Source organism: Hyperolius riggenbachi, chromosome 1, assembly GCF_040937935.1.
Source record: "Hyperolius riggenbachi isolate aHypRig1 chromosome 1, aHypRig1.pri, whole genome shotgun sequence".
NCBI lineage: Eukaryota > Metazoa > Chordata > Amphibia > Anura > Hyperoliidae > Hyperolius > Hyperolius riggenbachi.
In genome coordinates this window covers 435808457-435824016 of record NC_090646.1, presented here as the reverse complement: position 1 = coordinate 435824016, position 15560 = coordinate 435808457, and the positions used below count along the sequence as shown (strand labels likewise).

Here is a 15560-nt window from a genome sequence, read left to right as displayed (position 1 = left end):
TTTTTATTTCCTACATATTATTCTGAAACAAAATAAAAAGTACCCATTTCTTCCTTGTTTTAATCCCCTTCCTCCTCACCAGTTTTTCCTTTTATTCCTATATTAGGAACACAGGTTTGTAACTTTATTTGAAGCACTAGGGGAGCTTTAAAATGCTGCATGCTAAGGTTCTGTCTTCATTGTCATACTGGCTGGCTAAGGCGTCTTTTCATTTCATACTCCAGAAATCACAATATTGGCCAAGCATTTAATACAAAAGGGGAAACAATGAGTTGGTTTCTGCTGTTTACAGGCTGAGACTCGCATCTATTCCAGATTTAAAGCAAACGTTAGCTTACAACAGCAAGTCTTCATCTACAGCTGTGTCGTGCCTGAGGACTGTAGAAACATCAAAGGAGGAATGGTGGTTGGCTCTGCTTTGAAAAGCTTTATTTATATGCTAAAAACATCACAGCATACATTGTACATGTGATAGCAGCTCAATCAAACTGGCAAATGCCAGAGCAGGTGGAATGATGGGTGGGTGCCGGGTGCAGATAGTCTCACGCAAAGTGCTTCATCAGAGGCTAGGAATAGGAGGCTTCATACCAGCCTCTGATGAAGTGCTTTGCAGGAAACGGCCATCAGGCCATCTGTATCCGAGCGCTGTTAAAACAGCGCAGGAGATTTGGGAGCAGCCAGCGCCACCATAGGCTGTAATAGGAATTACAGCTATAGCAGTGCTCACATTAATTTTAAAACACTGGAATTCAGCTGCCAGCAAAAGCACATTTCTTTACAAAATGAAGTAAAATATTATAAATTAATATGTTTTATTTCAAAATGTTTGGTCTATGGTGACACAGACCCTAGGCAGTATGCATACACTTCAAGATTTTAACTAGATGACAAGATGACAAGATCATTCTTTAAGCAAATCAACCCCCCTCCTACCCTCTCCCTCATTGTTGGATACAGTTGTGTATTATAACATCCTTACAGTTCTGTCCCATCTGACAGTCAATTTCTATAAGACTGAAGTATCTTTTTGAATTCTAAGTCAGAATTTGTTCATTAATCTCTTGATAACTATATATTATCTTTTAGATTCTGAATTAATAATATGTAGCTTGAGGCAGAGATGGGACATGCACAATGAGAAATAATCTGGGGATTACATAAATAATGTTTTCTAAGAAAATGGAAAATGAACATACTGTGTGCACAAGTCCACTTAAGATGAGGGCAGTACTTTTCACTGTTAGCTATGTGGATACTGTTGACTCTTCCACTAGTGGTAGGTGGGTTATCCAGATGGCGGATCTAAGTGACCACAGGTTTTTAATGAGCACACCCCTCAAGGGATAATGGATTTGCAGCCTACTGCCCACCAGGTCACAACTGGGATAACCTCAGATAGTGATCGAGGGGATTGTGACACCTTGATTTGGAGACAAGTGGCAGGCTTCTTAGTCTATTTCAGTCTGAAATCAGGGCTGGCAGCAAGGTTTGAATTCAAGTTCAAGCCAGATTTGAGGCAGGCAGCAAAAAGACAGAATCCAGAGACAATCCAAGTCAAGGCAGGCAGCAGACAAGTAATATAGGTCAGGATCACAGGCAGAGGTCAATAGAGGGCATTAGATTGATGATGGTCAGAACAGGTTGGTTCACAACAGTAGTAGCACTAGCAAGACTAGTAAGGGCGGGCCAGAAGCACAAAGCTTACAGCTACCCAACTAGCTGTCAGAAAGAACAACAACGCTATTAGATTTGCACTTTGGTGTGTAAAGTTGCATGTCATGCCTGCAACTAAACCTACAGCTAACGTTGTGTATTCATGCGCAAGGCCCTGAGACGCCCCCATTCACAGTCACCAAACCGAGGACAGTGGTGCAAATGTGCACAGAGACAGGATGACACCATGAGTATGACATTCACCATCTCAAAATGTTGTTTTCACTCACATTTTTATGTTACTGGAAGGAATTGGGCCTAGTTCTTTAGGAAACTTTTTGGGCTTGGCTTCTGAACAGATGCGTCACTAGCCTACAGGCTTATAAAACAAAGTTTTAACACAAATACTTAACAATATAATGAGTAAAAAGTTACTTTGTAAGCATGTACATTTAAAAAGAAAATAAACAGCATAGATTAAGATCCAGTATCGCTTCCCTTTAAACTGTATCAAATCTACCAGCTAGTTGATAAGCTTTTGTCCTAGCAAATATGTTTGCGTTTAACTGCATTGTTAGGTAGTTGTGAAGACTTACTTAGAGAGTTCTGAGTGAGGCATGATCAGATATATATATATATATATATATATATATATATATATATATATATACACACACAGTGGATTGCAAAAGTATTCGGCCCCCTTGAAGTTTCCCACATTTTGTCACATTACTGACACATACATTTAGCAATTTTATTGGAATTCCATGTGAAAGACCAATACTAAGTGGTGTACACGTGAGAAGTGGAACGAAAATCATACATGACTCCAATCATTTTTTTAAAAATAAATAACTGCAAAGTGGGTTGTGCGTAATTATTCAGCCCCCTTTGGTCTGAGTGCAGTAAGTTGCCCATAGACATTGCCTGATGAATGCTAATGACTAAATAGAGTGCACATGTGTGTAATCTAATATCAGTACAAATACCGCTGCTCTGTGATGGCCTGTGATGGGAGCAACAACACCATGAAGTCCAAATAACACACCAAAAAATCTATTAACCCCTCGCACTCACAATTTTTTGCTGTTTTCTAGCCACACCCCCCTCAGCACCTCCCTTTCCTTAATAACTTATATAATGTCCTAACTAGAGGCGATGTGCCTGGATAAATGTATTTTTTCAAATAACATGCCAGGCAGGTCAGGGATAAAGTTATTGAGAAATTTAAAGCAGGCTTAGGCTACAAAAAGATTTCCAAAGCCTTGAACATCCCACGGACAAAAAAAATTACTTCAAAGTGGGGTGTGCGTAATTATTCAGCCCCCCGAGGCAATACTTTGTAGAACCACCTTTTGCTGCAATTACAGCTGCCAGTCTTTTAGGGTGTGTATGTACCAGCTTTGTACATCTAGAGACTGAAATCCTTGCCCATTCTTCTCTGCAAAACAGCTCCAGCTCAGTCAGATTAGATAGACAGCGTTTGTGAACAGCAGTTTTCAGATCTTGCCACAGATTCTCGATTGGATTTAGATCTGGACTTTGACTGGGCCATTCTAACACATGGAAATGTTTTGTTTTAAAATATTCCATTGTTGCCCTGGCTTTATGTTTAGGGTCGTTGTCCTGCTGGAAGGTGAACCTCCACCCCAGTCTCAAGTCTTTTGCAGACTCCAAGAGGTTTTCTTCCAAGATTGCCCTGTATTTGGCTCCATCCATCTTCCCATCAACTCTGACCAGCTTCCCTGTCCTTGCTGAAGAGAAGCACCCCCAGAGCATGATGCTGCCACCACCATATTTGACAGTGGGGATGGTGTGTTCAGAGTGATGTGCAGTGTTAGTTTTCCGCCACACATAGCGTTTTGCATTTTGGACCAAAAGCTCCATTTTGGTCTCATCTGACCAGAGCGCCTTCTTCCACATGTTTGCTGTGTCCCCCACATGGCTTGTGGCAAACTGCAAATGGGACTTCTTATGCTTTTCTGTTAACAATCATTTTCTTCTTGCCACTCTTCCATAAAGGCCAACTTTGTGCAGTGCATGACTAATAGTTGTCCTATGGATAGATTCCCCCACCTGAGATGTAGATCTCTGCAGCTCGTCCAGAGTCACCATGGGCCTCTTGACTGCATTTCTGATCAGCGCTCTCCTTGTTCGGCCTGTGAGTTTAGGTGGACGGCCTTGTCTTGGTAGGTGAACAGTTGTGCCATACTCCTTCCATTTCTGAATGATAGCTTGAACAGTCCTCCGTGGGATGTCCAAGGTTTTGGAAATCTTTTTGTAGCCTAAGCCTGCTTTAAATTTCTCAATAACTTTATCCCTGACCTGTCTGGTGTTCTGGTGTCTTCTTTGGACTTCTTGGTGTTGTTGCTCCCAATATTCTCTTAGACAACCTCTGAGGCTGTCACAGAGCAGCTGTATTTGTACTGACATTAGATTACACACAGGTGCACTCTATTTAGTCATTAGCACTCATCAGGCAATGTCTATGGGCAACTGACTGCACTCAGACCAAAGGGGGCTGAACAATTACACACACCCCACTTTGCAGTTATTTATTTGTAAAAAATGTGTGTAATCATTAATGATTTTCGTTCCACTTCTCACATGTACACCACTTTGTGTTGGTCTTTCATGTGGAATTCCAATAAAATTGATACATGTTTGTGGCAGTAATGTGAAAAAATGTGGAAAACTTCAAGGGGGCCGAATACTTTTGCAAGCCACTGCATATATATATATATATATATATATATATTTATGTGATGTTCAAAAATGCAAGCTACATATCTGTACTATGAGTACTGTTTGCTTCTGTTTTTACCTTTGTGAAGGTGCAGTAACTTTTCAGATGTAGCATATGCTATTGGAAAAGCTGCAATATTGCCACTTGAGCATCTGCAGACTATTGATGATGGCAGGAGTCTTGTTAAGCATGGCTAGATGATGGTGAGTAGAGATGGCCCAAACTGTTCACCCAGCGAATAGTTCACAGTGAACAACGTGTGTTTGTGTCTATTCGGGAACATGATGTGTTCGATTCACCCCCTATACATTATATTGGAGCCAAAAATTGACCCCTTACCCCAGAGTCAGCAGACACATGGCAGCCAATCAGACTATCCCTTCCACCTGGACTGCCCCCCACACACAGACATATCAGAAAGCCAGCACAGCAGCCATTTTTTTAGTCACTTAACTGTCATTGAACTACCTATACACGACCATAGGGGCTGGAAAACCGTAATCGTCTGCACTCCCGCAAATGTGCGCACAAGTAAGATAGCCACTATACACCACTACACGAAGATTGCTGCCAAGAGGACTAACATTTATGTCCTGGGTGTGTCAACTAACAAAAATAATGATTTGCTCACCTGACATTATCACTAAAGCTCTTTGCATTTGTTTGCGGTGTGTTAAACGCGGTGTTTCATTTGTCAGTATGAATCGTGCCTAACCCTTACACTAGCTTATCACCATGTACACACGCCAGATGTTTTAAAGCACTTAATTCCACAAATTCAGGAATGTAATGGGATTTCTGCCCTTTAGAGATTAAAACACGACTCTGCGTCAACTACGTAATTTTTGGTGGGACTTTTTCCATGGACCCCCTCCGACATGCCATGGTCTAGGTGTTAGACCCCTTGAAACAACTTTTCCATCACTGACCTCTGTTCCAAAAACTGTCCCTAAAGGCTTTAAAATTCACCTGCCCCTTGAAGTCTATGGCGGTTTGCGAACATTTGTGGAAAACTCGCGTTCGCAAACCGAACATTTGATGTTCGCTACATCACTAATGGTGAGTATGACTTACACATGCATTTGAAAAAGGTGGAAAGCTGCAACCAATCAAAAGGTCAGAGCAATCGTTGTTCAAAGAGCTCTGTCTACCTATACATAGCAAAATCTTTCCTGTTCCAATCTTATAAACAAATGACTCATACCCACCTCATGCTGTCCTTCTCTTTTCTACTCTTTCATCTTTTATAAGCTTTTAGCTACTGCATGCCACATGTCACCTCAGGAATAATGGTTAGAAGCCCTTTTTGCTGTCATTAACATTTCTTCTAGGAATTCCTTTTGTCCACCATTTACACCAACAGGAATTTGGACAGAAGATTCAAATAAGCTTCCTGGTGGGAAATTCCATTGCTGAATTTCCCACCAAGCAAGCATTCTATATGGCCATTTCTTTGTATTAACAATGGTACATACATGCCAAATGAGTAATGCAGGTGGCAGAGTAACATAGTTTGGTTGTAAAAAGGTATCTATTCATCAAGTTCAAGCAGAAAAAAACACTGTCCTGGATCTGCACATATCCCAGTTGATCCAGGGGAAGGTGAAAAACTTTACAAGACCTGTGTCAATTAGCCATAACAGGGAAGAATTATTTCCTGACTCAAGATGGCAGTCAGATAAATCCCTGGATCAACTCATCCAGTAATTACCTAGTATTAATGGATGGATGTACTTCAAAGCAAGACAGGCATCCAAGCTCTCTTTAAATGCAGATATAGAGTTTGCCATAACTTAATTATTTTCCTGAGGTAAGAAATTCCAGATTTCAACTGTAAAGGACCTCTTTCTAAATAGATGGCAAAAACTTTTTTCCTCCATACACAGATCATGTCCCCCTGTCCATTGGTCACCCCTAGGGGAAAAAAAGCTAATCTGCAAAGCTTTTGTATTGCCCTCTGATGTATTTATACATGGTAAGGTCACCTCTCAGCGATCTTTTTCCAAGCTAAATAAGCCCAGTTTGTCCAACCTTTCTGGGTAAATGAGATCTTCCATCTAAATTTAGTTTTGCCCGTTGTTGTACCTGTTATAGAATGTCAATGTCCTTTCTATAGTGTGGTGCCCAGAACTGTTTCTCACACTCCAGATGTGGCCTCATAAGTGATACAGAGGGAGTAGTATACTAGCATCTTGAGATTTTATTTACCGTATTATGCATCTACGAATTATCTTTGCTTTAACTACCACTGCTTGCATTGTATGCCGTTCAAAAGTTCTTCTCCAAGTCTGACGTTCCCAGCTGTATGCCATTGATTTTATATGGTGTTCTACCATTGGTACGTCCAAGGTGAAGGACTTTACATGTATCAACATTACATTTAATTTGCCATCTGTCTGCCCATATGGCCAACTTGTCAAGATCCTGTTGTAATATGTCACTATCCATTTTAGTGTTGATTATTCTGCATAATTTTGTATCATCTGCAAAGATGGCTACATTACTCTGTATTCTGTCTACTAAACCATTAATAAATACAGTAAATTGAAAAGAATTGGACCAAGTACTGACCCTTGTGATAATAACCCACCACTAACAGTTTACCATTTTGAGTATGTTCTGTTTACTAACCCTCTTTTCCTTTTATCCCTTAACCAGTTCTCTATCCACATACACACATTTTCTCTTGCCCCTGTGTCCTTTAGCTTCTGCACCAGACTATTGTGGGGAACAGTGTCATAAGCCTTTGCAAAGTCCAGATATACTACATCTATCGCTTTCCCAAAATCTAAATTTTCATTCACCACTTCATAAAAGCTGAGCATATTTGTGAGACAGGACCTGTCTTTAGTAAAACCATGCTGTCAAACTGAAATAAGATTATTCTGTGCTATAGACAATTTACATGCATTTGCTGTTAAGCTTACAAGTCTATCATTTCCTGTTTATGATTTTTTTGAATAAGGAGAAAACATCAGCTGTATGCCATTCATAAGGAACTGACCCACTTGAAAGAGAATCACAGAAAATAAAATAAAGTGGATTTACAATAACTGAACTCAACTCCTTTAATACCCAGGGTCGGATGCCATCTGGGTCAGGCTCTTTGTTTATCTTTATCTTATTTAAACATGCCTGCACTCCTTCCTGTCAGGCAATTCAAGCTGAATGAGGTAGAGTGGGAACAACCCAAGGCCATATTATGAGCTAAAGGTATAACCTTGGTAATGCAGAAGCAAAGCAAGCAAGCAGTTAAACTTTCTGCTTTAGCTCAGTCCTCTACAATCAACTTTCCCGCCTAAACTTGTAAAAATCCTATATTCTCTACCTTTTTTCTTTTTGAGTTTATATATAGCTACACTTTATATTTCCATCACAGCCTCATAGTAAAACACTTTAACTTCACTTACGTTAAAGTAACACAAACTATTTCTGTATTTGTTTTTTTTTTTGGATCTTTACAGTCCTTTACATTCTTGACAGAAAGCATTGGAAACACATTTACTGCTGTACAACTGTATACCAGTTGCTATGCACATATTAGCTGTGTGAGGGAAATGCTGCAACCTATTGCTTGGCACATGAATAGGGTAATGATTGCATCAGTTAGAACCTTCTTTGGCTTGCACTTTGCATCATGCCAGAATTCTGAAAATCATATCAGTTAAGTTGATCACACATTATATTACAGATGATGTTATTATTCGTAAGTGATACTTTCGTTTCTTACTTTTGCATTCTAAAAGATTATTTTAACTCCATGTAACACGGAACACGCTGGACTTCATGCCCGCTAGCAAACTCAATAGCGTGATAATGATGTAGCCTGAATTCCATTGCCAGTTGCTATTCTGTTAGTACATAATGAAGTCACATCTGAAGGAAAACTATCCTTGATCACAATGACACTCTTGACCTGGAGTTCACTGGCAGATATGGCATCTGTACTTTGAGAGTCCCTGAGCTTTGGGTCATGTGTCTGTGAGCACGATGTCTAAAATAATTCCCAGAACAGCTAAAAACCTTTCTTTAGCATCCTCACGGAGGACTTTGAAGTGATGTCCACATTCTGCCCGAGTCAATACAAAATAAAAGCAAGCCATAACAAAATGCTTTTTCTGCCTTCTTAATTAAAGTCACACTTAGAACGTGTGTAATCCCAGAACGACAGGCACAACAAACACACTGTGATAGTGACTAATATTACATCCATCACTCATGAACTGAACTTTACAAACAAGCTACAAACACTATGTGCAGCCTCTTATATAGTATACTAGACAACACAAATGCAATTAAGTTTAAAGAGACACTGAAGCGAAAAAAAAAAATTATGATATTATAATTTGTTTGTGTAGTACACCTAAGAAATAAAACATTAAGATCAGATACATCAGTCTAATTGTTTCCAGTACAGAAAGAGTTAGGAAACTCCAGTTGTTATCTCTATGCAAAAAAGCCATTTAGCTCTATGACTTTCAAAGTCGTGGAGAGGGCTGTTTTCTGACTTTTATTATCTCAACTGTTAGTGAACAATTTTCTTTTTCTCTGCCAGAGGAGAGGTCATTAGTTCACAGACTGCTCTGAAAGAATCATTTTGAATGCTGAGTGTTGTTTAATCTGCACATATTATAGAATGATGCAATGTTAGAAAAAAAAAACACTATATACCTGAAAATAAAAATATGAGAATATTTTCTTTGCTGCTAATCTTCTAGTAATTATTCATAGTACACAACCAATTCATTATATCATATATATTTTTTCACTTCAGTGTCTCTTTAAACCTAACATTTACACAGTGTAATGATACCTAACCTTACTTACAGGTTTACTAAATGCAGTTACAGAGGAGGACTGGCGATGCAAACAAGATTTCAGTGTACTTAAAGAGGAACTGTTGCAAAAATCTTAAAATTTAAAAAGCATACAAATAAGAAGTACACTTTTTCCGGAGTAAAAAGAGCTATACATTACTTTTCTCCTATGTTGCTGTCACTTACAGTAAGTAGTAGAAATCTGACATACATTCCCTGAAAAAGATTTATACAAAGATGCTGGCCAGCCTCCCTGCTCGCTGCAAACTTTTTTGGCAGTTGGACGGAGCAGTTACATTCACTCAGTGCTTTTAAAAATATAGAAAACCTTGAGAACCCCCCATGAGGAGATGGGCTAGACCAAAATCTGTCGGTAATGTCATATTTCTACTACTTACTGTAAGTGACAGCAACATAGGAGAAAAGTAATTTATGGCTCATTTTACTCTGGAAGAAACATACTTCTTATTTGTATGTGTTTACATGTATTTTAAATTTTAAGATTTTCGAAAACAGAAGTTCTTTAACTGAGCACTATGTGTAAATTAATCATATTAGGTTACCAGCAGACACTGTATTTTTAACATTGTTAATCAGTTAAATCCTCTATCTAAGCCAATCCTTGAGGCAATGAAAATAGGATTAGCCCTGTAGGATTTTTACTGTCAAATTTTTACTGTATTCAGCAAAAATAAAGGGCTAAAGAAGGTCCCCACCCACCACCTGAAAATGCACAATACATTTAGCAGGACCGGCCTATTGTGCATGTATTCTGCAGAGTTCTCATTGCAAAGATTGAGAGATAACATTGACATTGTACTCTCTCAGACAGCTATCATGTCTTATCTGTGGGTACTTTAAAAATGGATTGTGTGGTTCATGTGGACATTTGGTAAAAATCTGGGTTCCATCACAGACTGTCTCAACTAAGGGTCCCAAATCAGTTTCTTACCTTGACCATTCTAATTAACAGATTTTACAGCAAATTGTTAAAATAATAATATAAAGAATTATAGAACATTAAAATGATAAAGTTAATGTCCGGGCAACAGTTGTTTTAATGGAGTAAAGACTCCTTCCTCTTCTCACTGTTGTAGCAACATGGGTAAATGAGGATAAAAATGCTCAAAATACTTTTATTTTTATCAAAACACCAATGTTTGCATAACTTACACTGCTCCATTTGGTTCCTCTATCCAACTGTGGCTAAAATGTGTTGCCGTTTACCATGGGAGGTATGGTCAAGCTGCTGTTCACCACCCTTTCCTATTAGGATATGGGTGTTGAGCATGGCCAGCCTACCACTCCCCCCCCCCCCATTACTTTCCTGGTATGGTGTCAATGGATACGTGCAGCACTGCTAAGGGATGAACTTGAGTGGACATAAAAGAGCAAGTATGCCCTAAGTCACAGTCTTTTCAGCTGTCCCTGCTATGGCTTGACGTGGTCCATGCAAGGGTTGCAAACTCTTTTCCTCTTAATAGCAGTCAATATGTATTAAGTTAAGGCCAGATTTACACCAAAGCAGGTAAAAAGGATGTTGGAGGCCTCTGATAAAAATGGCACAGCCATAGCTGGCAATTGTTAATAGCTGCAAATAGCAGCTATTAACGGTAATATAGGTAATATAGAGACACCCAATAAAATTGCGGATACTGGTGGACAACCAGTATGAAAATTACAAATATTATTGGTTAATAGTTGGGCGAAAATATCAGTGGATAGCTTTAGACTGGGGGTGGGGGGGGGGGGGGGGGTTGTCTTTAGGAGTAGGCAACAGCGGGGGGTCAGACTGGTAAATTAGGTAAATGAGCTTTATTATAGACGTATTTAGCACTGCAAATCTAACAGGTAAACATACACATATATAAATGTAAACCAAATACTTTAATGGCACTTACATCAATAAGCTTATCTACACTACATTAATCGGATTACATTCACATGTACTATGTGTATGAAATTATCTCATTGATTCTCTATAAAGTGTAGCAAGCTAAAAGAAATAAAATTTGTTCCGGTACATTTAGCAGTTATATTATTATGCTAATAAAACTGCACACATTTAAATCAAGGAATTGTTCTGTACAAGCCGCATAATAAAATGTAAATGTAAATATATCTGTTACCGTTCCTGTGAACGTCCAACAACAGCAGCTAATGGAAATTGTGTAGCTTACCTCCCAGCTCTCGCCATAAAGGTTAAAAACAAATTTATCTGCTTCAGGTTCCTCTTTAATACAAGGAGTCTTCTTGGCTTGAGAAGAAAATCTTTCATATTTATCCAAGCTTTCGGGTTTCGTGTCTACAAAACCATTCTTTAAATATACAGACTGAGGTATCCCTTTGTTCCTGCATTCCAGAATAAAACTCCATTCCTGTTTTATCCTGCAAAGACAGAAGATTTGTTGCACAATATGCTATCCATATTTTATTTCATCTCGCTTCCTGCAATCCATACAGTCCAAATAAAAATCTAATACATTTGTTTGAACATTTTCCTCTGAAGCATTAGCCCTACCTTAAAATAGAATTACAGCCTGATATAACCTACAATAAAAATATGTATTTGAAATCATAGCTGATCATAGCTATTCTACATTTCTTTGGCCCTAAAAAATGCCATCAAGGCAATGCAAAGTAAAGCTGAACCCAAATAATAGAGGAACATTAACCAAGGATAGAGATGGCCCAAACAGTTCGGCGGCGAACGGTTTCAGGCGAACTTTGGGCGGAACTTTCCCGGAAGTTTGGTTCACCCCCATAATGCTCCATTAAGGTCAACTTTGACCCTCTACATCACAGTCAGCAGGCACATTGTCACCAATCAGACTACACTCACTCCTGCAGCCCCACCCCCCTTATAAAAGGTGAGGTTTTCCAGCCATTTTACTCACTCGTCTGCCTACAGTAATTAGTTAAGGGACAGCTGCGGACAGACTCTGCTAGGGAGAGCTTAGTTAGGCTTGTTAGCTTGCTCCTGGTGATTGTTATTCCTTATATTGCACCCCACAACAGCTCCCTCTCTCCCTCCTTCCCCTCCTCCAGAGGAGGAGGGTCTTGTCTTCCAGGGAATTGTAGGATTTCAAAAGCCAGCTCACATACATTGGCCGGGAATAAAACCCAGGTCTAGTGCTTGGTAGGCAGCTCTCCTCACCACTATACCACCACCAACACTACATGCTAAAGCCAGCCTAGCATGTACCATTATGATATATCCAAGAGAAAAATGAGCTTGCTTAGGGATTTGTAGGATGTCAAAAGCCAACTCACATACTCACAGAGGTGCCGAGCTCACTGATATAATACAGATGCTGTGACTCCTACTGTATTTTGCCTGAGGAAGCGGGATGTATGGCCCGTGAAACGCGCTGCATTGTTTTTTGGAGTTCCGAATAAATTGTTGACTGTCTGAATCGCAGTCCTTGCCTGTGTCTGTTTGGAGGGGGTAAGACCACCGCTGCCTCCACTGTTTAACCAGTTGGTTTTTTAAGTTCATTTAATTACCTTTTATTCTTTTGGCACCTCTGTATCTTGTACACTACATTGAGTCCACCCTGGGTGGAGGGTTGTTTCCCTATTTTCCTGTCTACAGAGAGCGACTTTTTATTCCTGAGTGGGGTCAGAATTGTTCTCCCCACCTGCCTATACAGTGGTTGCCTATTGGTAACCCTGGTTTGTAAGTATAATTTTAACTTCTCATTTATTTTGTTGTCCCCAAGACGAATTACACTATTGGGGCTCTTGGTGTCCCTCTGCTTTATTAACTCACATACATTGGCCAGGAATCGAACCTAGGCCTACCACTTGGTAGGCTGCTATCCTAACCATTATACCACCAACACAACACACTACAATGCTACATGCTGAAGCCAGCCTAGCATGTACCATTGTGATATATCCAAGAGAAAAATGAGCTTGCTTAGGGATTTGTAGGATGCCAAAAACCAACTCACATACATTGGCCAGGAATTGAACCCTGGCCTACCATTTGGTAGGCTGCTATCCTAACCATTATACCACCAACACAACACACTACAATGCTACATGCTGAAGCCAGCCTAGCATGTACCATTGTGATATATCCAAGAGAAAAATGAGCTTGCTTAGGGATTTGTAGGATGTCAAAAGCCAACTCACATACATTGGCCAGGAATCTAACCCAGGTCAACTGCTTGGAGGGCAGCTATGCTCATCACTATTCCACTAACACTACAGGCTAAAGTCAGCCTAGCTGGCCTGGGAAGGATGAAAAGCTAGGTGGCCATGCAACCATTCCTGATAACCTAAAGCTTACTTGTGTCTTTTACAGCACATTGGCATAAGACTTTACCAAATCCAATGCTCCAATATGGGGACGCTTCTCTGTTTGCTGTTTTTTTTTGTTTTTGTTTTTTTAAGTGTGGTGTCACAGTTCACTCATCTCTTCAACTACAAGAAAGGACCAGGAGTAGTCTTAGCTACCATAATATCTATGTTACGGCAGGGACCTTATTACACTTTCTCTTACAGGGCTATGGAAACCGTTTTTGCCCATGCGATAAAGCGAGGTGCAAAAATGAAATCATGCCTAGCAGAGGTTAGTTTTGATCCATCAACCTCTGGGTTATGGGCCCAGCACACTTCTGCTGCGCCATTCTGCAGTCTGCTTACATTTGTGTACAATCTTCAAGTTTAAGAAGTGTACATTAGTTGAAATAGTTACACTACAATCTATGTTACAGCAAGACCCTAATGACACTTTCTCTTAAGGGGCTATGGCCGCCATAGCCCCTTAAGAGAAAGTGTCATTAGGGCTTTGCTGTAACATAGATTGTAGATTGTAGTGTAACTATTTCAACTAATGTTTCCATCATTTTTCTGGCCACCATAATTTTTTCTAAATTTCCAAGTTTGCCTCTCCATTGAACTCTATTGCGGTTCGCGAAAGTTCATGCGAACCGAACTTACGCGGTAGGTTCGCGAACCGGTTTCATGAACCTAAAATCGGAGGTTCGGGCCATCTCTAACCAAGGATTGAACTTCATCTCAATCAGTAGCTGATACCCCCATTCTCATGAGAAATCTTTACCTTTTTTTAAATAGATCATCCCCCCCGGATGGTATGGCTGATATTGTGTGATGTCATGACCAAGGTCCTGACATCTTTTTGTCTGTGATCCTTGTGGCATTGTGGGGAATAACAGCTATTTCCAACTGCCAAGCAAGCAATATCTCCTTCTGTACGTAGAACTCTCAGTAACAAACATTCCATACAGATCACCTGGCAGAACTAAAGATGTCACCACCAGTGATACATTTCTGGGAGAGGAAATATTTTACAATGGACAAACTCCGATGTATAAAATAATCAATTTTATTCATTATGTTATTTTCACTGCAGTTCCTCTTTAAGGTGTGTTTACAAGCACAAGTGCAGTCGCCTACAGGTATGAGGACTCCAACCCAAGCGCCCAACTACTTTGGGCTACCTAATATAATACTAGCTGCATCTGTTTGCATTTCTGTGTTTCTCCAGCTTTAATATAGGAGGGAACTGGGAACCTCAGGGAAAATGATTCTACTGTCACAATCACTCATGCAGATAACAATACTTTTTTGTTTACTTATGAACAGGAGCATCATTTCTCTCCCTGGTATATTAATGTGAAATCTCGTGAAATTGAGAAACAGAGAAAGGATTTTATAAACAAGAGTTACTAACAGTTCCCATTAATGAAATCAGACTCCAATAATATTAATAATAATAATGGCAGTATTTGTATAGCGTCTTTCTCCTGTCGGACTCAAAGCACTTGCGAGGAAGCCACTAGAGCACACTCAGTAGGCAGTAGCAGTGTTAAGGAGACTTGCCCAAGAAACTCCTTACTGAAATAGGTGCTGGCTTACTGAACAGGCAGAGCCGAGATTTGAACCCAGGTCTCCTGTGTCAGAAAGTGAAAGCAAGGTTTTGTTTCCGTTTCAAGCTTTTAACAACCTTTTTTACCAGGCTTAGTGGTGCTGTAATTCTGTTTTAAAGAGCTTTAGCATAAACTTAAATTTGCCAATTACTAATTCCATGAATTTCCGATTTCCGTTTTACATTTCTGGTGAGTCTTTTTTTGGTCATTTTTTGCTTTCTCTGATTGGCCAAATACTTCTGAGTTGACTTTGCAACTTCCGAGTTGCAATAATGCGGTATTTTGGTAGAAATCTTATTTCCATATATCGGAAATCCCAAATAAGCATCACTACTGATAAGAAGAAACTGTTGGTATTTTGTATAGGATCTAATAATCTATTGTTTTTGATTGTCACGCATGAAATACTATAATGTGACTGTTGTTTAGACAATCACCAAAAAC

At 39.6% G+C, this 15560-nt stretch overlaps 1 protein-coding gene across 1 annotated transcript in view; it reads right to left on the bottom strand.

Moving 5' to 3' along the window:
• The window catches only part of LRRC2 (leucine rich repeat containing 2), a 351879-nt gene that overhangs the window by 213826 nt on the left and 122493 nt on the right, over positions 1-15560 (bottom strand). The window contains exon 3 of the mRNA XM_068271441.1: positions 11397-11604. Within this exon, the coding sequence (XP_068127542.1) occupies positions 11397-11604 (208 nt within the window). The remainder of the gene's footprint in view (positions 1-11396; positions 11605-15560) is intronic.